Raw genomic sequence first — 24,129 nt, forward strand, 5'->3', positions numbered from 1 at the left:
AGTAACACCTTGATTACATGTTAAGCCTATTGTTATCTTAAGATTGCCAATGGCATTTTAACTTAAAGAGTTCCAGACAGCTGAATGTTTATCAAATATTATACCAATCAAACGTTTATATTCAGTCTCAAATATAGGTAATAAACTTCCAGCACTCTTCTATAGGACCTCAAAAGCCTATTCTGCTGCTAGTGCCTTGATACATTCTTGTGGTAAAACTGTTGTTCCTGCAAATAACAACAAATAACTATTACTGCATATCACAGAGCTGCAAAAGGCTATTTAGATAACTGGGTCCACTCTTTCAGTTGCCTCCAAGATACTCTATTTTCAAGAGGGAGGTGGACTTTCAAGAAAGCATCTTTGGGATAACCATGACCTGTATGGTTGAGAATATTCATAGACACTCTTTCTTTTGCTTGAACACATCCAGCAAAGCAGGACTGTCTGGAGAACTGGCTCTACTATACAGGTAGCTATCAATTTACAGCTATTTGTTTAGTGACTGAAGTTACAACAGCACTTAAAACAATGATTTATTATCATTTTTCACATGACCGTTGCAGCATCCCCATGGTCACCTGATCGAACTTCAGGCGCTTGGCAACTGGCATGCATTTATGGCGGTTGCACTGTCCCAGGGTCACATGGTCATTTTTTACATCCTTCTGACAAGCAAAGTCAATGGGGAAGTCAGATTGGCTAAAAAATTGTTTTAGTAACAACTGCAGGAATTCACTTAAGAACTGTGGCAAGAAAGGTCAAAAAATGGGGCACAATTCACTTAACCACTGCTTTACACCACACAGTGTAAAGGTTCCCCTTGCACATACGTGCTATTTTTCCCGACTCTAGGGGGCGGTGCTCATCTCCGTTTCAAAGCTGAAAAGCCAGTGCTGTCCAATGTCTCTGTGGTCATGTGGCCGGCATGACTAAATGCCAAAGGCGCACGGAACCCTGTTACCTTCCCACCAAAGGTGGTCCCTATTTTTCTACTTGCATTTTTTATGTGCTTTCGAACTGCTAGGTTGGCAGAAGCTGGGGCAAGTAACAGGAGCACACCAGTGGTGGGTTGCCCCCAGTTCAGATTGTTTCTATAGAACCAGTAGTAAAACCAGCGGGAGGCTCCACCGACCGACCATGACGTCATCAGGAAGCTTCTGCGCATGTGGCCCCATTGTGAACCGGTAGTAAAGGTAAGTAGAACCCACCCCGGGAGCACACCCCGTTACGCGGCACTAGGGATTCGAACCACTGAACTGCCGACCTTTCGATCGACAAGCTCAGCGTCTTAGCCACTGAGCCACCTATTGTTAAGAGGGTTTGTTTTTCATAACACTGAAATCAGGATTTCCTGCCTGTGACTCCTTAAGAGATCACCTTGATGAAGTTTTAGACTTTTGTCTGTGGAAAGAGGTGGGATGGTGAGAACTGCCTGGGACCCACCCAAAAGAAGTTCATTGTTTGAACTGGAAAAACGGACCTGTTCTCTCTATTCAAGGCAATGAAATTGGCCACTGACATGGAATCCCAGGAGTTATTTCAGTATTTGGGGTGATCAAAATTGAAAGTGAAAAATAAAAATTACACTGATATTGGAAACAACGAGAAGCAAGTGACAGTGATGCTCACTTCTATGACTAAAGCGCAGCCGTGCAGGGGATTATGGGAGAGATGGGCCGCTCCCATGTGACACCCCTCCTGCGCGAGCTGCATTGGCTCCCGGTGGTCTTCCAGGTGCGCTTCAAGGTGTTGGTTACCACCTTTAAAGCGCTCCATGGCACGGCTTGGGTACTTACGGGACTGCCTTCTGCCACCGATAGCCTCCCACTGGCCAGTACGCTCCCACAGAGAGGGACTCTTCAGGGTGCCGTCAGCCAGGCAATGTCGGCTGGCGACCCCCAGGGGGAGGGCCTTCTCTGTGGCAGCACCTGCCCTCTGGAACGACCTGCCCCAGGAGATACGTAAGATACCAGATCTCCGTGCATTTCGCCGTGCCCTCAAAACTTTTCTATTTCACCAAGCTGGGCTGGCTTAAACGCCCCCCCCTTAGATATTTTAATTGTAACAGAATTTAGTTGGGATGTTTTAAATCTGGGCCAAAATTTGTTTAATTCTTTTAATAATTTTAAATTTTGTATTGGATGTTTTTTATTCTTGGCTGTTCACCGCCCTGAGTCCAGCAGGAGTAGGGCGGTATAAAAATTTAATAAAATAAAATAAAATAAAATAAATAAAGCAACATACAAGTTGACAACATCCTACTCCTGGGCTCCATTTGATCTTTATTTAGTAGGGACCTACTGTTGTTAGACGTTACTTACTTTCCCCATTTCCCTTCACTTTATATAATAGGCCGATGGACAACTTAGAGTTCCCACTGGGTGTTTGGAGCAAGCTTCAGCTTCACCTCAACAGGGTAGTGATCACTGATTTCTAAGGCCTATAAAAATGAGAAAATCTTCAGGCTTGCCATATATAAACATTCCTTTTTTTTTTAAAGGAGAGAGAATAATCAAGCCTACTCACCTCTTCTTCAGACAATCCAAGTGCCTTTGTGAAATTGTATGGCTTTGCTGATCCCGACACAACAGCAGAGAGTAATTCTTCTCCATGAACTATGATTCTAAGAGGAAAACAGTGACAGTTGGGCTCTGTTTCCAGGTTTCAGAAAGATACTTTATAGGTGGGTGATTTGTGTCAGGAAGCAGAACAGTGTAACATTCCTGGAGGACTGGTAGCAGTGGTAGGTTGTTCCCGGTTCTGTCCGTTTTTTTAGAACTGGTAGTAAAAGCGGTGGGAGACTCTGCCCACCCGCCCGGACATAACAAGGTACGATCTGTGCATGCACAGAAGCGTGTGCGCTCCTGTTGCGAACTGGTAGTAAAGGTAAGTAGAACCCACCCCTAACTGGTAGGCCTGACTGGGGAAGGGATTCAGAAGTGTTCTGCCTGCATTTCTAACCTTTGTTCAATAGATTATTCAATAGAGCAGCCCTATCATGTTACTAATGAGTGACTGCTTGCCTCTAAGGCTGGCAATGACAAGACTGCCTGTGGGATGATGGAAACATTTTGAAGAAAGCAGATGGCTGAACTTGGATGCTGCAGTTTAGTACCTGTCATAAGAACAGCAAGTGCGGTGGCTGACGGTGGTATCTTCTTCGTCGCTGATCAGCCAATGGAAGGCAGGGTGATTGCGCAGGCGGATCTTGGCCCACGCGCTCATTGGGATGTAGGCACCGCCTGCATTCAGGTCTCCCAGCACCATCACATTCTGTTAAGGTGGCACAGGAAGGAAGATTGGAAGCAGTCCTTGGCTCATCTAGTTCAGCAATATCCAACCCCTGCTCCCAGAATGTACCTCCGTTTTCCACCAGTGCATTAGTTCCATGCATACTTCAAACAGCAGGTCAAGCTCATGGACGGCTTCCCGAGGACAGGTATGGTGCAAGAGTAGCACAAAGTCTGAAGCAACTGGGTAGAGGTGATGGCAATACAGACAACATGAGCTGATAAAAGGATTTATTCACATCTACCAATACACTTGCAGAGACCAACTTGGTGTAGTGATTAAGGCACCAAGCTTAAAACTAGTCTGTGAGTTCTCGCCTTAGCAAAAGCCAACTGGGTGACCTGGGGCCAGTCATTTTGTCTCAGTTGTAGGAAGCAGGAGAGGGCAAATCACTTCTGAAAACCTTGCCAAGAAAATTGCAGGGACTACAGCAGTCAAAAGGGGAAGCCGCATAAAAAAAAGCAGTCCACTTCCAAGCACCTTAGAAGGACTTCCTCATGGCAACAAAGATTGGACCCAAAATAAACATATATCATGGCACAATTGTATCTTGTGTTGTTTTTGTCCTTTGCGTTGTTTACAAATATGGGCATTCAGTATGTTATTCTTCAAGAATATTATACAGTACACTTTAGATTTATATTAAGCTTTTCTATTTAATAACTGTAAATCATCAATACTGGCCCAAAAAACTACTTGGATGTTCTTGAATACCTCAGTGAATTATTACTCCAATGTACTTTTGTTAAGCACAGGATACAAAACATCCTGCCTATAACCCCACTAGCTGTTCCATTATTAGTTAGTGCTCTATAGAGCGGACAAAACAATTAGCCACAAAACTCAGGCACAGTTTCCACCATATTTACTGGGTTATATTTCTTACAATCGTGCTATACCTGTTTCAGAGCTGGAAAGTTGTGGTTGCAAAATACAAGGATTTCAGTTCTTGATGTTTTTTCTTTTGCCATATCTGACTCGGTGGCCACTGGCCTTAAGAAATTTTTGCCCAAAACAAGTTCTTACCCTGTTTCCCCCCAAATAAGACATCCCCTGGTAATAAGCCCAATCAGGCTTTTGAGTGCATGGCAATAAGGCCAAGCGCTTATTTCAGGGTTCAAAAAAATATAAGACAGGGTCTTATTTTCGGGGAAACACAGTAGATCTATGAACAGAACCACTAACTTACCTGTGTATGGGGAATGGAAACGCACAGCAAATGGTCCCCTAGCAAAATCTCTGGCATCCTCATCTCCAACTTGGCACCAAGCCATAATTGACACAGCATCCTGACTGTCAGTGAGAAAAATAATCAGGATAAAATGATTGTGTACATGAGGGTTCATTATCCAAAGAATGAACTCTTCCTCTTTGGTATGTCAGGCTTTTGACAGTTGCCTCAAACTCGAAGTATTTCAATCCAAGCATGATTCTCACAGAATCTTTTTAACAAGGTTTATTAAAATGAAAGGAATATAAGATCTTTTGGTAATTATACTATTTCACACTGAGAACCAATTCACTCCCTACTTCCTTAGGACTTTTCTAGTTTCCTTTAATTAACTTTCCTGTAATCCAGAGAAGAGGTTTTTTTCGATGGTAGTGAAAAGATTGTAGCTGAATTTTTAAAAGCTTGTTATCTGAATTTTAATTTGAGAACTCACCATTACATCATATATGAAGGTAAATTTAGATCTGAGACAGCCTTCCCCAAATCACCTTGGACAATTACTGTTGCCTAGCATTGTAGGGCCCGAGGTTCTTTTGAAGGACCAAACTTGGGACAGACCATCCTAGAGAAAAACCTATCTGCATTTATGTAATCATTAAGAGATGATATAAACTTGATGGCTCATCATCAATCACAAAGAAATCTACTGAGAAGACAAATCATTGGCAGGACAGAGATATTAGGGAATAAAGACTGGTATTTAAGTGTTGATACACAGGATAAAGTTTGGTAGCAGTTACAATAGCTTTCTGAAGATGCTTCAGCCAGTATTGGCTTTGGTACTGGAAGCTCTGGTTTAATGCTATTTCCAGATCCGTGGATATTATTACCGATATACAAAGACATGCTGCTCTTTGTAGGTGCTTCGTCCAAGTCTCTTGCTCTCTAGGCAGCTGTAATGATGAGAAGGATCATACCTGCCATGTGGAGGACAGGAAAGGAGGAAATCAGTGATGCCATGTTACTTAAAAAAAACAAGATACCACCTTCCCACTGAGACTGTATAGGTCAGAGGTCTTCAAACTTGACAGCTTTAAGTCTTGTGGACTTCAACTCTCAGAATTCTTCAGCCAACTATGCATAGCTGGCTGGAGAATTCTGGGAGTTGAAATCCACAAATCTTAAAGCTGCCAACTTTGAAGACCTCTGGTATAGTTGGTTCCAGGTTTAAGGAAAATGGCCTATTGCCTCTTCCAAAAGAAGAGATAGGATCACCATTGGTGGTGCTTTCTCTTTCCCTGATTCTAAACTAATATTTACAGGGAAATACTTTGTCCCAGAAGCTAAGGTTGCTTTCTACCTTCAATAAAAAATAATTTATAGTTGCTTCAATACAATATAATTTCACTGCAATACAGAAGAATGCCAAGATACATTTACTTCCCATGTAATATACATAGTATTTAAGGATTGGCCACAGTAACACTGACATCTCAGAAGAACATTCTATAAGTGTCTTCCTTGGGATCAGTGGTGAAATCCAATTTTTTTTTACTACCAGTTCTGTGGGCATGGCTTGGTCGGTGTGGCTTGGTGGGTGTGGCAGGGGAAGGATACTGCAAAATCTCCATTCCCACACCACTCCAGGGAAAGGATACTACAAAATCCCCATTCCCACCCCACTCTGGGGCCAGTCAGAGGTGGTATTTGCCGGTTCTCCGAACTACTCAAAATTTCCACTACCAGTTCTCCAGAACCTGTCAGAACCTGCTGGATTTCACCTCTGCTTGGGATGTACAAAGGTTACAATTCATTAAATAAGAATGTGCTCTCGTTGATAACACTCAAACCTCAGAACCCAGAAGCAGCCATCTCACTCCTAGAAATAGAACTTTGGGGAATGGAATAAGACTGCAGGTCAGATGTAGAAGGTGGAAGAATTAAAACATTAAAACAATCTATATGGATAATAGGTACAATATCAATGCTACAGATTCTAATGCTTTTCTTTCTTTGGTGCACTGCTCGAAGTGTGATCCTATACTTTCACCCTAAGGGGTTATTGTCTGCAAATCACCTTATTCTGTGGTACATTATGATTAGAATTGTTTACTAGTACCTATTGAGCTTCTGCACTAGTGCCTGAATAGCCAGTCCCTTGGAATCACGCACCTCTTGCACAGCAGAGATATCACAGCGAGACAGGATCTGGAAGTCAGAAAGAGATACACTTGTCATTGTTATGTCCATTCTCATGACTTGAGATGCTCACCAAAGCATCTCGGGAATTCTGAAGTCCACACATTTTATAGTTGCTACGTTTGAAAACACTGCCCTACATTATTTGTAAGAGAATCTGGTGTTGCTGCTTGGAGAATTAAAGCATCATAGGCCAATACTACATAGCAATTTGCTCTCCCATAAGTGAACAATGTTGTCAAGCCTCCCCACAGCTGGGCAAGTTCAAAGAAGAAAGGATCACACGGACTTCTGCACAGTGTCTTCTGTGCTGGTGTTGAGACACATGCAAAACCTTGGAAACCGTAAGAGGAATTCCCAACCTTTATTTATACTGAGTTCGCTAAAACAGTCTCTTTGAATGAGCTCAAGTGCTTCTTCCTGAATTTCTCACTACCTGTGATGAGTTACTGTTTATAAAATTAACTGCCAGCTGACTTGTCTTTGGTCTCCTGATTGTTTATATCTTTCCTCCCCTCCATTATTTTCTCAGCCTCCTCACTCCCTCTTCCAATTTTTCATGATGCTATATATCTCATAGTTCATTGAGCATTCATTGACAAGAATTAGATCATGCTAATCATGTTTAAAGAAGAAATTCTTTTGGTTTATTTATTTATTTATTTATTTGTCATATTTCTATGCCGCCCCACTCTCCAAGGACTCTGGGCGGCTTACACCAAAGACAGTATACTAAATAGCATATTGCCCCCAACAATCTGGGTCCTCATTTTACCCACCTCGGAAGGATGGAAGGCTGAGTCAACCTTGAGCCGGTGAGATTTGATCCGTTGATCTGCTGAACTAGCAGTCAGCTGAAGTAGCTGCAGTACTGCACTTAGTGTGACTGATATGTATTAACCTAGGCAGTCTTCTGATCTTTGGTGAAGCAGATTCAGTACTGTCAACTCCAAGGTTGGCAAAAAAAAAAAAAAAAGTCCTAGACCTTCTCCAGGTTCCCAAATTCCATTTTTGCACCTCTCCAATCCCTTCTTCCTACATTTGCTGAAAAATAGCAACAATTTCCCAACACTGTGTATCATGAATCCTAAAAACTGCAAAGTAAGCTCTAAATAGACAAAAATAGATAAAAGCAAATCCAAATTCTCTCTGAAATCACAGGAGGAAAAGAAAATCCTGCTCCTGGTCATTTTGCAAAATTCATACCTCCAACTGTAGCCCTCATCACCCCCAGACTGACAAACACAGCTCCAACCACCAAAACATAAAAGCAGTTGCAGTACTTTCCAATTCTGCTAGAGAGACCCAAAGTGAATCAGAGACCTTTCCTAGCTGTTCAAACACTGCCACTTTCTTTACAGTAACATGGTTTCTACTTTAGCTGAAGTGGGTGTCAATTTTTATTTTAAGATGTGGTATTTCCCAATTGATGAATGAACTGTTGCATTTCCCCTTTTTGTTCATATACTTGGATAACCTGTACCTGGCTTCTGTCACAACCACATTGGATGAGAACACTTCTGTTTCTTTGCTAGATTTATAGATCACCTTTCATTAGGATATCAAGGTGGCATACACACTCCTTTCCCCACCCCACCCACAACCGTGACCCTGTGTGATGGGTTGGGCTGAGAGAGTGACAAGGCAACCCTGTAGCGCCCATGCCTGAAGGAGGACTTGTCCATTTCTGCCCTTCACCACTCCAGCTGTCCCTGGATCACTTCTGAATCTGGGTTGAGTGCCAGCCTCTCTCAGTGCACAGTTGTCACCACTTCCTCCACCCCACTAATTCCATCATAAACTCACCTGGACAAGAGCTCTCATCACCCTCTGGTTGGCTGCCTTGGCTTGTCCAAAGCTTCGTATGTTGAAAGCACAGATTTTGAAAGATGCAGCCACAAGCATCATGTCCAGCAAGAGAAACAGAAAGGCGAAGGCTTGTGCCATGGGCCTAGTATGTATTTGATCGCAGGAGAGAGCATGTGTGTCTCCAGCTGCATAGGAGGAAAACAGTGGTGCAGAGAACTACATGGTCACATCAGCAAGGGGGAGGATACCACCTTTTGTGCTGCATGTTGAGTTAGGCATGGAACAATGTAGCAGAGAAAATGCTGGACTTCGTTGGGCTAGTCCCCTTCCATCTCATTCCTGATTCTTTAGCATCCCGTATGGATAGACCTCAGGAGCATTCTGGTAGGATCCAAAAGGTGTTTGAAAGCTCTGTTTAGAAATCTCCACCCCTACCCTGTTGTCATCTAGATGTGCTGGAATGCAATTCCGTTAGTGCTCAAGCTGAGGAAGGATGAATGAATCACTCTAGCCAATTTACCTTTTCAAATCAATATTTTTATTGATCCAGTTTGGTTTTTCATAAAAGATTGTCAATCCAGTTTAATTGTACAATTGCAATTGGGCATGTACAGTGTGAGCACACACCCTTTGGTATTACAAATGTGTATGTGTTTGGCTGTATGTACCCCCCCTCTTTCTCTCTGTGTGTGTGTGTGTGTGAGTGGGCGAGCGAGCGAGCCTCCAAGTCAGTGTGGACTCCTTGGATTAGTCTCTGCAGGTTTTTCAGAAGGTTTTTCAGAGCTGGTTCACCCTTATCTCCTTCCTAGGGCTGAGAGAGAGAGTGACTGGTCCAAAGTCATCCAGCTGGCTTGGCATAAGCAAAACTAGAATTCACTGACTCCTGGTTTCTATCCTGGTACCTTAATCACTAGTCCAAATTAGCTCTCTTGTATGCACATGCATGTTTACAATAAATTTTATCACATTGAACAAAATTCTAATAAAGGAAAATATTTGTAGCTCAGGGTTGAAATGAGGGGTCCTTGGTGCTCTCTGAGCTTGCTTGTTTTCTTGCAGACGTTCCAAACTAGGTAACATCCTCAGTGCTAGAAAGGAGTGCTGTTTGCTGTCAGCTTATATACTCAAGCAAGGTTCTTCTTGAATAATGCTGCTCGAAACAGAAACTTCCATTATATTTTCAATTAATGGTGCTGTTTAAAAAATACTGCAACTAATGGGGAAGAACAAAGTCAAAAAACAAGATTTAGTCATGGCAATAGAGCTAAGCTATAAATAAGGAGTGGCAGTGATTGAAAATAGTGCAAAGCCAGAGTTATCTTCAACACATACCAGGGAATCTACTGAAACCAGTTCAAACAATGGTGCATCATTTAGAAAGAATTAAAAAGTTCCTGTTCAAAACCAGTGTTCATTCCTTAGTTAGTATTATATAGAGTTATATATTGCCAGACTTCTTAAAATTTTTGAACCAGTTTTACAAGATAAACAAGTGGAATCATAAAATCAGTGCACAAAATCAATTCACAAAACTATCCATCCACCTCAATGTCCATTAACTGGCAACACCTTTTTGGTTAAAATTTAAAATTACAATAAAGGCTACCTTAATCATGTGCTTAAGTTTAGGGAGTGGTAAAAGTGCAGAAAGCACTGCAATACAGTACATGAATCATCAGAAATGCATTAAGGATTTTTTTTCATATAATAATCTAAAGTCTTCTAAAGTTTTCCTTTATCATGACAGATCTATCATGAAGATGCATATTAAAAGAATAAATGAAGGACTTAGGAAACTTACTGATTCATATGCAAAATTCTGCTCACAGGTTTATCCCTGCTTATTTAGGCCTAAATTTTTTTTTTTTTAAGCAAGACAGGGAACTGAACTTCAACATGTAAATGTCAATGCTATTTTTGCTGCCAATTTTCAGATATTGGTATAGCTTATATTGTGCTGTAAAATTATATAATATTTATTCTGTACAAAATGAATCCCCACTGAGGGATAGGTTGGAATCACACACACACACACAAAACATATACATAATTCTTTTATGAAATGTTCCCTGAGTCAAGAAGAAAAATATCAAGTATCCTATTCAGAGGTGGGTTTCAGCAGATTCTGACCAGTTTTGGAGAACCGGTAGTGGAAATTTTGAGTAGTTTGGAGAACTGATAGTAAAAATTCTGACTGGTCCCACCCCCATCTATTCTCTGCTTCCCAAGTCCCAGCTGATCAGAAAGAAATGGGGATTTTGTAGTAACCTTCCCCTGGAGTGGGGTGGGAATGGAGGTTTTACAGTATCCTTCCCCTGCCATGCCCACCAAGCCACACCCACAGAACCGGTAGTAAAAAAAATTGAAACCCACCACTGATCCTAATCCCATGATTCTATGCTGATATTTACATTCCTTGTTATTCACTGTCCACCCTTTTTTTTTAGTATCCAGATTCTCTGTTTGGCTACTAAAGAAGGGAGACTACTGGTAATTTTTGTTCTATCACCATAATTAAGTCAACATTTCCATTGCCAAGCAAGACAGTTATTAAGCGAGTTGCACCCCTTTTTATGCCACAGTTGTTATGTGAATCATGCAGTTGTTAAACGAATCTGGCTTCCCTCATTGATTTTGCTTGTCAGAAGCCAGCTGGGAAGGTTAGAAAAGATGCTCATATGACCCCAGGAAAGTGCAACTGTCATAAATACATGCCAGTTGCCAAGCATCCACATTTGTATTGCATGACCATGGGGAATGCTATAACAGTCATGAGAAAACCAATCATAAATCACTTTCTTCAGTGCCATTGTAACTTTGAACAGTGAAGCGCATGCTCAAAGAGAACCGGTAGTAAAGCGGTCAGAACCCACCACTGGTGTTTATCATTTGCAAAACATTACAGCAAAATCGTTTGCCAGCATGATTGTTTCTCCAGATTAGATCTTCCATCACAACATCCAAAAATATGGGTGTAGGCAGCACCACAATAGAGGAGCTGATTTTCATTGCATCTTGTATTTCTCCATAGTCCCATTGAAAAAAATATATTTTCATAGCAGCCTCAGAACTGGCATGAAACGTTTTCTTCCCATGAACTTCACTGGAAAGGTTTTTTTAAAATCCATATATTAATGGATAGTTAGTCCATTTTCTGTATAACAGAACATAGAGAAAATATAGGACAAAGGAGCAGCCAATGATAACTTACAAGCTACAATACATACATATCTTTGCTGCTTAATTTTTGAGTCTGGCCCAGGGAAGCCCTCTTTGTAACCTGGAACCCAAGGCTGAGTTTCTGACAGAAGGCAAGAGTGAGACAGACGCTATCCAGTATTCAGGATCCCTGAGGTAGTTGAGCCAAGTACAATCAGGAAGCAGAATCAAGAAGTCAGCATGTGAGGATATTCAAGAATATGAGGAGATACCCAAACTCAAAGAGTCTTTGCCCAAACAACAAGGCTCAACTGAATGAGAAAACCTTATATATTTTTACTGCCTGAAGGGTCCTTTTGACAATCTTGATGAGAAGGATCAATCCAAAAGTAAGTATTTTGGGGAGAACCTACTTTTACAGGATCCAATCTGGGTTGGTGACTGGGAGCAGTGGTTTAGTCTTCCAAGCTTTCAGACTTGTGTTGGAGCTCATCCTCAGGGAATGTCTCCCTAGTAGAGTGTGTACTTTGGGTTGTTCTCTGTGTGGTATTTATATGGTGCCTGGTTGTATGTAGCTTTTTAGTTGTTGACTGGGGTGTTGATGGCCGGCTATTAAGTCATTGGCTGTTGTTTCCTTGTGCTCTCAAGCCCTCACCTCCTAAGTACTTGATAAGATGGTGGTAAATCAGCACTCCTGTTGACTGAGGAGGGATCCATTTCCCAGGCTTTCCCAGAACTTACTGTCTGAACATCAGGGATTCACCATAGATGGAAGCCGAATCTAGAGTCAACATAACTGATTCAAGTGCTCTTGTGAAAATAAGTACCCTTTTGGGTAGGCCTCCACCTATATCTAGTTCTAGGACTAGCACAACAGCCATCTTCTTCCTTCAGATGCCACATCTTGAGTCTGATATCACAACTATGGTCAGCAACACAAGACCAGCTAAACTAGCTGGCTGGAGCTTCTTACAGGATGAGCCAAGTTCCACCTCTACAGGATAATGATCACTGATCTCTAAGGCCTGGAAAGTGAAGAGAGAGAAAAAAGGATTAGAAGTGGAAATGTACCTATTTTCTGCTCTGAACTCAAGGGAAGAAATGCCTTCATCACCAATTCATCACTTTAGCCCAATCTTTCCCACACCAGTGCTTTTCAGAGATGTGGTATTATAGCTTCCATTATCCCAAATCAACGTAATCATTGAGAAAGGTCTTGCAACTGGATCTTAAATGAAGAAGAAAAAATAAGAGAAGAAGCAGATAATCTCTCAGACATTATATGATTTAGTTATGGGGGTCATGTAGCATATCTTGACATTTAATAGAAATGTTGTTCAGGGATTGAGTTTCCAGTTTCCTGTGACTTAAACATCCCTCTTTAAATATCTTTCTCCTATCTTAGTACAGAGAACTAGTGCCTAGACTACAAAATTTTTGAATCAAACCTGAGGTTGGTACCCACAATGCCAAAAGGTCACATGGTGATCTTTACCTTTATTTTGTGGATAAAAGGTTTGCACAACAAAGTAAGCCAAAATCTTATTGGCCACACTGTGACTTAATGTGTTGCCATTTATGCCCTTTTCTCCACTAAACTGCTCTCTTAAAGCATCATACATTGTTTCTGAGCTCTATTCAAAGCACCATTTCTCTACTGCCGGTAAGTAGTTTCAGATCAAGTTATTTGAAAAAATTACATCTTATGTATGATTTTCCTGTATGTTGTGCTGAGGATTGGCAGCCCAGAGTCATTGTGAGTCCAGCAGCATACAGTTTAATAAATAATGATGATGATGATGATATATCTCACCATCTTTAAACATATATTTGATATATCAAGATTTTCCTCTTTTTTAGAAAAATTTCACTGTGCTTTCAATATAATTAATTTTTGTATTTTGGGGCTGCACAATATTATTCTGCTCCTTTATTTATTGCAGTTATGTAATCTTACTAACACAAATTACCCTTGTTATGTTTTCTGTACTTCCTTGGCTTTTTGGAAAGTTGCTTTTCATGCCCTTTTTAGAGACAAAATTGACTAGACAAAGAAACAAACAGCTTTTTCTTCTGAATGTAGTTACATCATTTCTGTCTCCCTTCCAAAAGTGACTGATACCTCTTCCTCAGAAAGTCCAAATTCCTTGGGGAAATCAAATGGCCGAGCTGATCCAGGCACAACAGCACCTAGGCAACGTTCACCATGAATCACAATCCTGTTGGGAAGAAGAAATGGATTATTAGCAGGATGGATCTGGCAACAAGTTTCCCTGAGCCAAGCCTAGGATGCTGGATCCTGCTGGTGATCCAATGAAATGATAACTCTAAAAAGTTAGGATCTTATAAGCTCCTGTTTTTTTCATGATAAGGGAACCCTACTGCATTTGGGCCCTCCTGATGAGTAGCACCCTGCCCTTCAGAGCCAAAGTCCTGCCCCCAAGCAGTCCTGATCCCACCTGTCATAGGCACAGCGGGTTTTCTCTCGAACAGTGGTGTCAGCTTGGTCTCCAATGAGCCAATGAAAGTCAGGCTTCTGGCGCAGGCGGATGTCTTTCCAACGTTTCTTGGCCACATACCCACAGTCTGCATTGAAATCACCCAAGAAAATTATGTCCTGTGTGGGAAGGAAGGGAAATAACATCCGATCTTTCAGAAATCAGTTAAGTTACTAGTAGAATTAGCGACTTAGCATTATCTCAGCTGCAGCTATTACTGGCAGATCTTCACCTAGCAATGTGATGATGTTTTACGAGAATAATACGTAGCATTTGATATCAGCAAGCGGCAGCACATGGCTGACCTTGAAAAAATAACCATGGTGGGGCCTCATTAGAACATGGATGGAAGACCACCAGGAAACCCCAAGATTGTAGGCTAAACTGGGAAGTGGGGGGGGGAAAACATCTTCAAAAAGACAATAACAAAACACTTTTATATTGAGAACCAGGTTGGAGTGACAGATAAAAGGCTGGACTAGAATCGGAGAAATGGCATGGAAGCCAGCTGGGTGACTTTGGGCCAATCTATCTCTCTCACTCCAACCCTACAGGGTTGTTGTGATGGGGAAAATAGGAGAAGGGGGCATAATATATGCCACCTTGATTTGTACAAATAAAAGTGAGATATAAATCAATAACTAGATGCCAAGAAATATATTGTTTCACTGACATACCTCTGTGGCCCAGCGTTCCTGAACATTCAGGAAAACATCATAGAGAGCATCAATTTCAGCTTCTGCCTTGGATGGCATCGTGTGTTGTGGGATCAGCACCAGCTGTGGAAGCTCTTGAGAGAAGCGCAAATAGAAAAAGAGAACTATAAGGATTAGCCACTCAATCTGGAAACCAAACTCAACACATTATTCTTATGAACCACTGAGGTACCTGGGCAGTCAGTACAGGATAAATTTTAAAAAGTAAAGAAACCACAACAGCAAGAAGGAAACTAATCTTTGGAACCTCTGTTTGCTCTCCCCTGGTTATTCTGATCAGACTTGAAACAAACCTCTGAATGCAGGTATCATAGGAAACTTTCAAACTCTTCTTTTAAAAAAAAACTCTGGCCAGAGGTGCTGGAAAGCAAAGGGTCCCCACCCACTGCTCTACATGGCCCAGGAAAATTCTTGGGAAAGGAAAGAAAGAACATGAGGCAGCAGGGAGAGCCAACTCACCTTCCAGCATGCTAGGTCACCTACTCAAATTATATTGCATTAAAAAATGGAAACAAACATTGCAATTTGTATATAAAAGAAAAAACAATTGTCTCGCTAACTGGTGGCATTAGGTGTCAGTAGAAGTTCTTGTTCTGTTTCCATTATTGTTATCGTGTGGTGTGATTTGCCTGGGGGATTTAAGGGTGAGGGAAATATCAGTATTTGCCAAGGATGATTAGTTTTCCTTCTCCAGAATAAATATAATTATGTTGTGCTTTGTGAAGGTGTGTATACAAGCTAACAATGCAGGCTGAGATCCAATTGTTATCTTGTACTCAGTAAGCTTCTAGGCTAAATATCTTGTCTGTCACCTGAAATTCATATTCTATTAAATTGATGTTTTGTTATTTGTGGGGGGGGGGAAGGGTGGATATGTCATTAGGCATTTGAGGTCCCCACTTACTCAACCACTATCTTGTATATTGCTTGTAGAGCAGTCTTTTCTCTACCATTTTATGATAACCCCTGCTACTGACTCGTTTTCTAAATTTGTCCCTGGATCCAATTAGACTGGACAATAGAGATTTCTGGGTCAGAACATCTTGGTGGTAATAACAATACGACAACAACAACCTTTATTGTCATTGCACAATATATGTACAATGAAATTGGTGGAGCTCTCTCAGTGCACCCCTCCAACACAATACAACTCACAATGAAGACAGAAAATCCCTAATGCAATAAATCATATTAACAAACACTCAGTCCTACTGCACCAGTATGAACATGTCACACATTGCGCCGGCCCTGTAAGTTCATCATACTACATAGTTATGATGTTATTCCCAGAGGTGGTATTCAGCAGGTTCTGACCAGCTCTGGAGAACCAATAGTGAAAATTTTGAGTAGTTCAGAGAACCGGTAAATACCACCTCTGACTGGCCCCACCCCCATCTATTCTCTGTCTCCAGAGTCCCAGCTGATCAGGAAGAAATGGGGATTTTGCAGTAACCTTCCCCTGGAGTGGGGAGGGAATGGAGATTTTACAGTATCCTTTCCCTGCCATGCCCACCAAGCCACGCCCACCAAGCCATGCCATGCCATGCCCACCAAGCCATGCCCACAGAACCGATAGTAAAAAAAATTGAATTCCCCCACTGGTTATTTCGCATTCAGGAGTCTGACAGCCCACAGATAAAAACTGTTCTTCAGCCTGTAGGTGCGGCTGGCTATGCTTCTATATCTCCTTCCCAATGGTAGGAGGGTAAAGATGTCCTGACCAGGGTGTGAGTCGTCCCTGAGCAATAGAGGACTGGACAATAGAGATTTCTGGATCAGAACATCTTGGTGCTTATAATCCTCTAGAACAGCAGGAGTCTTTGAAGTGGGGCCTAAGAAAAAAATGCTAGTAACTTCGCTCTGGATCATTCCCCTCCAGAGATCTGGATTATTCTTGCTGGAAACGAAATCTCATTTATAATATAGGATTTCACCTTTGTTTGCCATGCTGAAACGGGCGATAAAGGGTTCACGAGCAAAGACATCAGGTCGGTCTGGATGCAGGTCTTCATATGTATAGTAATCCAGTATCTGAATCTTCTGGTTCCTACAGGAAGTGGAAAACACAGGAAAACAGGCTTGGTCCCAGGATGGAGATGAAAGTTAGTGTTAAAGACCCAACAATAGATTTTTCTCCAAGCTGGATTTCTCTTCCTAGCTCCAAAAGAATTTTCCTTGGTCATGCAATGGGGGAAGGATTCCATTTCTCTTTGCTATACCTTTTGTGTTCCCATTGATTTTTCTGGCTTTCCATTCCTCCACCTACCTTGGATGGACCACCGCATGTTTACAAGTAAAGAAGGGATTAAGATTGTATTGATTCGGTAGCTCTGCTGATTTGGTCACTTTTCTTTTTTTCACCCATATTTTAGATCTTATAAGAAACTATCTTTTATGGGTATATTGTGTGCTCTGCTTAATGGATTATGCATTATGAAGGGGGAATTGGTGGGGTTATAAATTATAAGGCATCACTTGCTGACAAGTCCTAGCACATTGCTTTGTCCTTTATCCTTCTACCAATAAAAGCAGATTATTTGAAGACAAGGATTGGTCACATGGGATCTATAAGCAACCCTGTGCCACAAGATCTCCCTCGTGGACTTATGCTAGCTAGGCCCATAAATCCAAATTATTTTCACCTCCTGCAATTTACATTGTGAGACCTTGCTAGATGTGAAGTTTGTGGAATCTTACAGTTTCTTAAGCTTGGGTTCCTCCAATTTTAAGGCCACGGGTGACTCTTAATGTGTTTAAAGGATGATAGCTGGGAAATAGCAGATGTATGACTCAGAAGGCATTTATTAATGTTTGGAAGTGAATCATGGTGGTGGATGGATCTGCATGCTAATCCATGTCTGCAGGTGACAGAGGATACAATGAAATGTGGATGGATAGATGGATAGAGACAGATGATAGATAGATAGATAGATAGATAGATAGATAGATAGATAGATAGATAGATAGATAGATGGATGGATGGATGGATGGATGGATGGATGGATGGATGGATGGATGGATAGATATAATAGTTTGATAGATGGATGAGATATGGATAGAGAATAGATTGCGAGTATGTGTGTTGAGATGGAGTATACATGTGGTATGAAAACAAATAAAATAAATGGATTTGGAATGCTTGTATGTGAGCATACCCATGTGTGTTAGCCAAGGTAATCTCAAAGGCCTGATCTGGTTCCCACAAGAAATAACCCAGCTTTAGGAATTCAGAATTAGAATGGATCTGAGACAGATGCTATAAAAATATGGTGACATCATTATTATCCTTATGTTCAATAACACATGTAGACCCAATCATAAATGTTGCTACAAGTAGTTGGACTAAGTGAATATACCTGTATATGTATACATATCGTTCTTGATAATTTCCACGCCCCAGCAAAGGGCTGGTGAGGTAACTATAGCTGTGTAGGTCATCAAACCTGGGGGAAGAAAATCCCATAGGATTTAAGCATGCTATATTTGCTGAACAAACGAGTACATGGCTATGGAAAGGTGAGGAAATTTTTACCCTTAGATAATCTCCTGATCTTGCCAAACTAAAACAACTATTTGAATATGTCTATAATGATATTGCTGCAATTGCTAGGGAGGAGCTGTTTTAACTTTAAATGGGTAATGAAAAGGAGGACTAGGGGTGATATGATAGCACTGTTCCAATATCTCAGGGGCTGCCACAAAGAAGAGGGAGTCAAGCTATTCTCCAAAGTACCTGAGAGTAGGATAAAAAGCAATGGGTGGAAACTAATCAAGGAGAGAAGCAACTTAGAAATAAGGAGAAATTTCCTGATAGTTAGAACAATTAATTAATGGAATAGCTTGCCTCTAACTCTGGAGGTTTTTATGAAAAAATTGGGCAACCATTTGTCTGAAATGGTATTGGGTTTCCTCCTTGAGCAGGAGGTCCCTTCTAACTCTGTTATTCTGTTAACTTTATTTCTCCTGATCAGATTTTCCATGCTTCCCCCCCCCCTCCTGGCAATCCAGACTACGTTACACCATAAGGAGAAAGGCAATTGCTACTTGTCTTCTTCAAATATCTGGACTACCTTTCCTGCCTCAATGGATCCTTTCCACTTTCCTTTCCTGCCTCTGATCACTCCAAATTCTCGGCCGCCCCTGACTGCTCATCTATTTATGTCCTTCTGATCTTTTGGGATCATGTTTCTTGTGCAGCCCTCAGACTCACTGGTGCAAGGCATTCATCAAAGCAGGCACTGCCTTTCCTTTTGCATCCATCACTTCTTGTAAGACTGAGATATCACAGCGAGCCAAGATCTGTAGACATAAAAGAAGGGAATAGAACAGAGTAATAGAATTAACCCCTTTGGATCCCTTTGAATTTTCTTTGGGATGAGCTTGCTATGACTGATTGCAGCTTGTCCTGAAAGTCAGCAAAAGCAGCGAAATGAGTTCATGTATCAGGCGTGAAGGATGGAGAGGAACATAGCTGCCAGCTGCTCCCATTGCTTTTCTCTTAGCTTAACTCAATTAGAAATAAGCCCAATTTAGCTTATTTCTAATCTGAAGAAGGAATTGTATTATGGGTAGTGATGAATAACAAGGGAATCAAGAATTGTTATGTACCCAACTCTTCTTCACTTAAAATGGACTTCTAGTATTGGTACATGAACATCCAGAGCTCTGGGCATGAGGCACATTATGGCATCACTGCACACATGATGCAAATTATGCGCTTATTCATGCCATGAGGCAATTGATGTCAACTACATAAGACACATAATTTGAGAGTTGATATCATGGCCTCACTGGGATTTCTACAGGATGCATAGGATGAAATAATTTTTCCCAAGCTTAGTTTCCAGAGGATAGACTAGGCCAGAGCATGGTAGAAGGGTTGTGGTTTGGCATTTCATGGGAGCCTAGTTGACTTGTCATGTTGGGTAAACCAGGCCATCACATTCAACCACAAAGAAGTGACTTATTTGTTTGGGTTTTGTATCATATGAGAATACAGCAATTATATTTGGTTAGCCCAGCTTAAGAGTTTAATATATCATCTGGACAAATCTACCATGATGTATTCACATGACATACTTGGTGTTTTTTTTTTAAATCCAAAAATTAATTTTTCATGTGAGCCCATGTCTGCTATTGTTTGCCACCCAAATACAAGCAGACTACCTTCCTATAGCTAGTCTATGATAACGTTTTAAGCCTTCCTCTTTTACACCATTTTAATTTTAAAAAGTGTATATATGCTTGTAAACAGCATTCAAATATACAAGCCTTGTTGCGTAACATAATTAATTCTTGTGAAGATGAAAGAAAATAATTCCAAGACTCCTAATTTTGCAGCCTTTTCCATTTTATGCTAATTAAACCAGTTTTCACTTGTTTTGTATTTGGAGAGTTGACTTGCTTCTGATAGACATGAGAAGTCAGTCCCATTGTACTGATTTCAAGCTCTGAACGGATATTTCAGACTTTACCAATACCTTCATAAGGGCTAGAAATTTAATTTAATTTTTTAAAAGAAGCAAAAGAAATTAGTTTTCCATATTTTTTTCTTATCAAGGGTTACAAAGAGAAAGGGGAAGGAAATAGCTGGGGACTCATGTGCTACCTTGCCACCTACCTTGACAAGTATGTCCACGACTCTAGGTTTGTTCACCTTTCCTTCAGCAAAGCGTTGAGCGTTGAAGGCACATATCCGGAAGGCAGCTGCTCCTGTGCACAGCAGCAGGAGCAGCACGGCAGGCAGAGAGTGTGGCGTTTCCATCCTTAGGAATCTAACTCTGTATGTGAAAGAATGAAGGAGAGAAAAAGGAAGAAAAGCAGCCTGCTTGAGAAACTGGAAGGGATAAGACCATATTGGCGAACCTATGGCACGCTTGCCACAAGTGGCACGCAGTGCCCTCTCTGTGGGCACGTGAGCCGTTGCCCGAGTTCAGCTCTGCCATGCATGCGCACTTGCCTCCCACTGGCCAGCTGGTTGTTGGGTCTCTGCCACACATGCATGGGGGGTAGGGCGCATGCGTGGGGGCTGTGTGCGCATATGCAGGGGCGGGGCACATGTGGGGGGCCGTGCACGCATTGCATTTGGGGTTTTGAGCACGCACACACGCATTTGCACGCAAACGCACTTTGGGCACTCAGTCCAGAAAAGGTTATCCATCACTGGGATAAGGGGAAGGGGAAGAGAATGATCTTTCCCAACAAACCTAGGCTAAAAATGGGAAGGAGGGCAACAAATCAGAGACCAATCCAGACACTGGAAGTATGTCAATGTTTCCTGGGCCAATATAGTCTTTGGGTTTGGCCTGGATCTAAGGACAGCCAGGATGGTGTAGTGGTTAAAGGCACTGAAGAAATCCAAGAGATTGTGAACTAGGTCCACATGGCAGTGGGGTAATTTGTGGCCAGTCCCTCTCTCTCAGCCCCTGGAAGAACGTAAGGGTAAGCCAACCACTTCTAAAAGCGCTGCCAGCAAACTGCATAGACTTGTCCATTTAGTCCTCAGGAGTTAAAACTAAAGGCACACATACACAAAAGTAAGAACCTGAGGATTGTTATCAGGGCCACGGCACGTGTTGTATCCCTTCTATATCATAGCCTTAATCTCAACAGAATGTCCATCGAGTTAATTATAATCGAACCCTGGATATATAATTAGTTTTATCGCTAAACTCTGGGGCTTGTCCTCAGACTAACTTGTTTGCACTCTTGCAAACAGCTAATGGGAGAGCGGAGAAGCCAAGAGTAGCCTTGGGTAAGATGGGTAGCTATACAAATTTGATTAATTATAAATAAAACGAATTAATAGATAATCCAAAACCTTTCCTTCCTGTTTCATTTCACGGCATTTTAGAAAAAAGAAGAATCGGTACCGAAAGCGTTATTAGGGAAGGCAAGCACTAATGACGCGCTATCCAAAGTTGTCCAAAGTCTACCAGGCACGGACCCTCATGTTAATGACTTGATTTAATCTATTTGACTAGTCCAGGGGTCTCCAACCTTGGCAACTTTAAGACTGGTGGACTTCAACTCTCAGAGTTCCTCAGCCAGCTTTGCTGGCTGAGGAACTCTGGGAGTTCAAGTCCACCAATCTTAAAGTTGCCAAGGTTGGAGACCCCTGGACTAGAGCAATCGAAGCAAAACATTTTTTGCGTGCTGGTTCTAATAAAGTTTACTACGAAATAAATCCACTGGAGAACCATAATCCGAACTTGGAAATGGGGCCGGTATTTGGTTTGACAGCAGCAGCAGCTCTTGCTGTACAGCAAAAGGGGAAGTAGCACAGGGCTGTTATTTAACCGGCTTGGAAGGGGACTGGGACGGATCTTGCGAGATTCCAGAGGGGATCGAGTGGTCGCCGCACCTCAACACTTAAAGAACAGGCTTGATCGCTCGGGCTGAACCTCGCCTGCCGTGACACGGACACCACAAATAGGAAGGGCGCCGGACGTTGCTCCAGTTGTGCGAGTCCTCCCTCCGGCCCCTTCCTTCACCTCAATTTTGTGCTTCCTACACCCGGCCCTCTTTCCCTCCCCTCGATCGCCAAGCGCTTTACTAACTTGCCACATTGAGTTCGGCGACCGCCAGCCCCCAGGTCAGTCAACCCCACTTCTCGCCGTCGTCCCATCCAGGGCTGCAGCAGACGGGGCGGGGGCTCGACGAATCCTCCAAACCGGGCGCCAACCCAGAGAGGGAGGGCGCTCGCGGACTGATCCCAGCGGCTTCGACTCTTTCTGGAGGCCTTCTCGTCCGTGCGAGCGCCCAGTCCTTTTCTAGATCGCTTTCTCTCTGAAGTTCCTCCAGTTTTCCGTGGCTTGAGAAGATGCAAGTTGGTAGCAAAAGGGAGAAAGAGACTTGTTTACCAAGGGTGCGTCAGCGGAATCTACCCAATCAAAGATACCTTTTTTCTTCCCCCAGTTTCTGTCTCTCTACACCGCCCCCTTTTCTAGCTTCTCTGAGCTGCCTCCTTAGCACTTTTCAGCTCAAAACAGAACAATGGTACTTCCCCAGGACCTTTGTGCTGTTTCCTCCTACACCCCTGCGCTCCTAGTTAGCCTGTAAAGTACTTCCACCCTTATGGAAAGATATGCCAAATTCGTCCTAGCGACCAGGAATCTCTGGGCCTTGCTGAACTGGTTGCAGAGAGGTCCACTGCAGTGGTGGGTTCCTCCCGATTGGGCCCGGTTTGGCCGAGCGGGTAGTGGTGACGATCCCGTGCAAAGCACGTGCACAAAGAGAACCAGTAGTAAAGCCGGTTGGAACCCACCACTGGTCCACTGCTTCTTGGTCATGGGTCTCAACAAACTATCCACTTGAGAATGGCAATGGGTGTTGTCCTGGGCCCCAGCTGCCAGGCCCCAGCAGGTTTACTCTATCCACACCAACTGGTGGCAGGACCTCCTCTTGGGGGAATGGAGAGATGAGAAGTGGCTAGAGAACTTCAAGGAAGACACTCTTTGACATGGCCGATCAGTTGATCATTATTAATCAACTTAATCATTAATCATTATTAATCAATCTCTGTGCAGAAGCGAGTAGCCATTGCTGTGCTGTGGCTGGCAACCATGGTTTCCTACAGGGAGGTTGCCCAACACTTTGGTGTTTCAGAGATCAACAGTGGGCATGATTGTTCTTGAGGTATGCTTTGCCATAGAGCATATTGTACCTTGTAATTCTTGACGAATGTTTCTTTTCTTTTATGTACACCGAAAGCATATGCACCAAGACAAATTCCTTGTGTGTCCAATCACACTTAGACAATAAAGAATTCTATTCTATTCTATTCTATTCTATTCTATTCTATTCTATTCTATTCTATTCTATTCTATTCTATTCTATCCTATCCTATCCTATCCTATCCTATCCTATCCTATCCTATCCTATCCTATCCTATCCTATCTAAAGGATATCATTTGCTTGGGTGCATACCAGAAGCTATGTTTCCAATGCACCCAATGAATAATCAAGGTTGACAAAGTTGGTTGGTTGGCTGGACAGGGGAAGAATATCCTTCTTCTGCAAGTGCCCTTGAAGCAAAACTGAACCTAACATATTCCTGCCTGCATAAAGGTGCCAGTGTGGCAACTCTCAGTCGCCTTTTCCCCATTTTTGATATTGTCTTCAGTGTCCTAAAGTTCCTAAAGTTGCATCTCCCAAATGTCTCAGATCATCCCTGAGTGCATCTTTGCTGATTTCCCCCCTTAATACTTCAGCTGGTCTCTCTTTTCATTCCTAGATCATGGATGGCTTTGGACTGATGGGCTTTCCACCCTGTTGTAGCAAT

General features: G+C 42.2%; 2 protein-coding genes across 4 annotated transcripts; both read right to left on the minus strand.

Moving 5' to 3' along the window:
* Positions 1-105: 105 nt before the first annotated feature.
* LOC117675485 (deoxyribonuclease gamma-like) lies at positions 106-8,688 on the minus strand. 3 transcript variants are annotated; one of them, XM_034434168.3, is made up of 9 exons: positions 8,471-8,688; positions 6,585-6,673; positions 5,356-5,442; positions 4,484-4,587; positions 3,364-3,476; positions 3,119-3,276; positions 2,530-2,626; positions 2,325-2,443; positions 106-227 (listed from the first exon to the last, which is right to left on the minus strand). In XM_034434168.3, the coding sequence occupies exons 1-8, from the start codon at positions 8,609-8,611 to the stop codon at positions 2,369-2,371; spliced, it is 864 nt and encodes a 287-aa protein (XP_034290059.2). In that variant the 5' UTR covers positions 8,612-8,688; the 3' UTR covers positions 106-227; positions 2,325-2,368. The 3 variants fall into 3 exon arrangements, with proteins under 3 accessions (XP_034290059.2, XP_087744760.1, XP_034290058.2); XM_087888634.1 differs by lacking the exon at positions 5,356-5,442; XM_034434167.3 differs by lacking the exon at positions 106-227 and having other exon boundaries at positions 2,266-2,443.
* Positions 8,689-8,988: 300 nt separating this feature from the next.
* DNASE1L1 (deoxyribonuclease 1 like 1) lies at positions 8,989-23,048 on the minus strand. Its single transcript, XM_034434166.3, has 9 exons — positions 22,406-23,048; positions 20,467-20,626; positions 19,057-19,145; positions 18,203-18,289; positions 16,781-16,893; positions 14,808-14,920; positions 14,092-14,249; positions 13,755-13,851; positions 8,989-12,657 (listed from the first exon to the last, which is right to left on the minus strand). Exons 1-9 carry the CDS (start codon positions 22,471-22,473, stop codon positions 12,523-12,525), a joined length of 1,020 nt encoding a protein of 339 aa, XP_034290057.2. The 5' UTR covers positions 22,474-23,048; the 3' UTR covers positions 8,989-12,522.
* Between the last annotated feature and the right edge of the window lie 1,081 nt (positions 23,049-24,129).

The sequence above is a fragment of the Pantherophis guttatus genome, chromosome 2 (genome assembly GCF_059756535.1).
Source record: "Pantherophis guttatus breed Tessera chromosome 2, ASM5975653v1, whole genome shotgun sequence".
Classification (NCBI taxonomy): Eukaryota; Metazoa; Chordata; class Lepidosauria; order Squamata; family Colubridae; genus Pantherophis; species Pantherophis guttatus.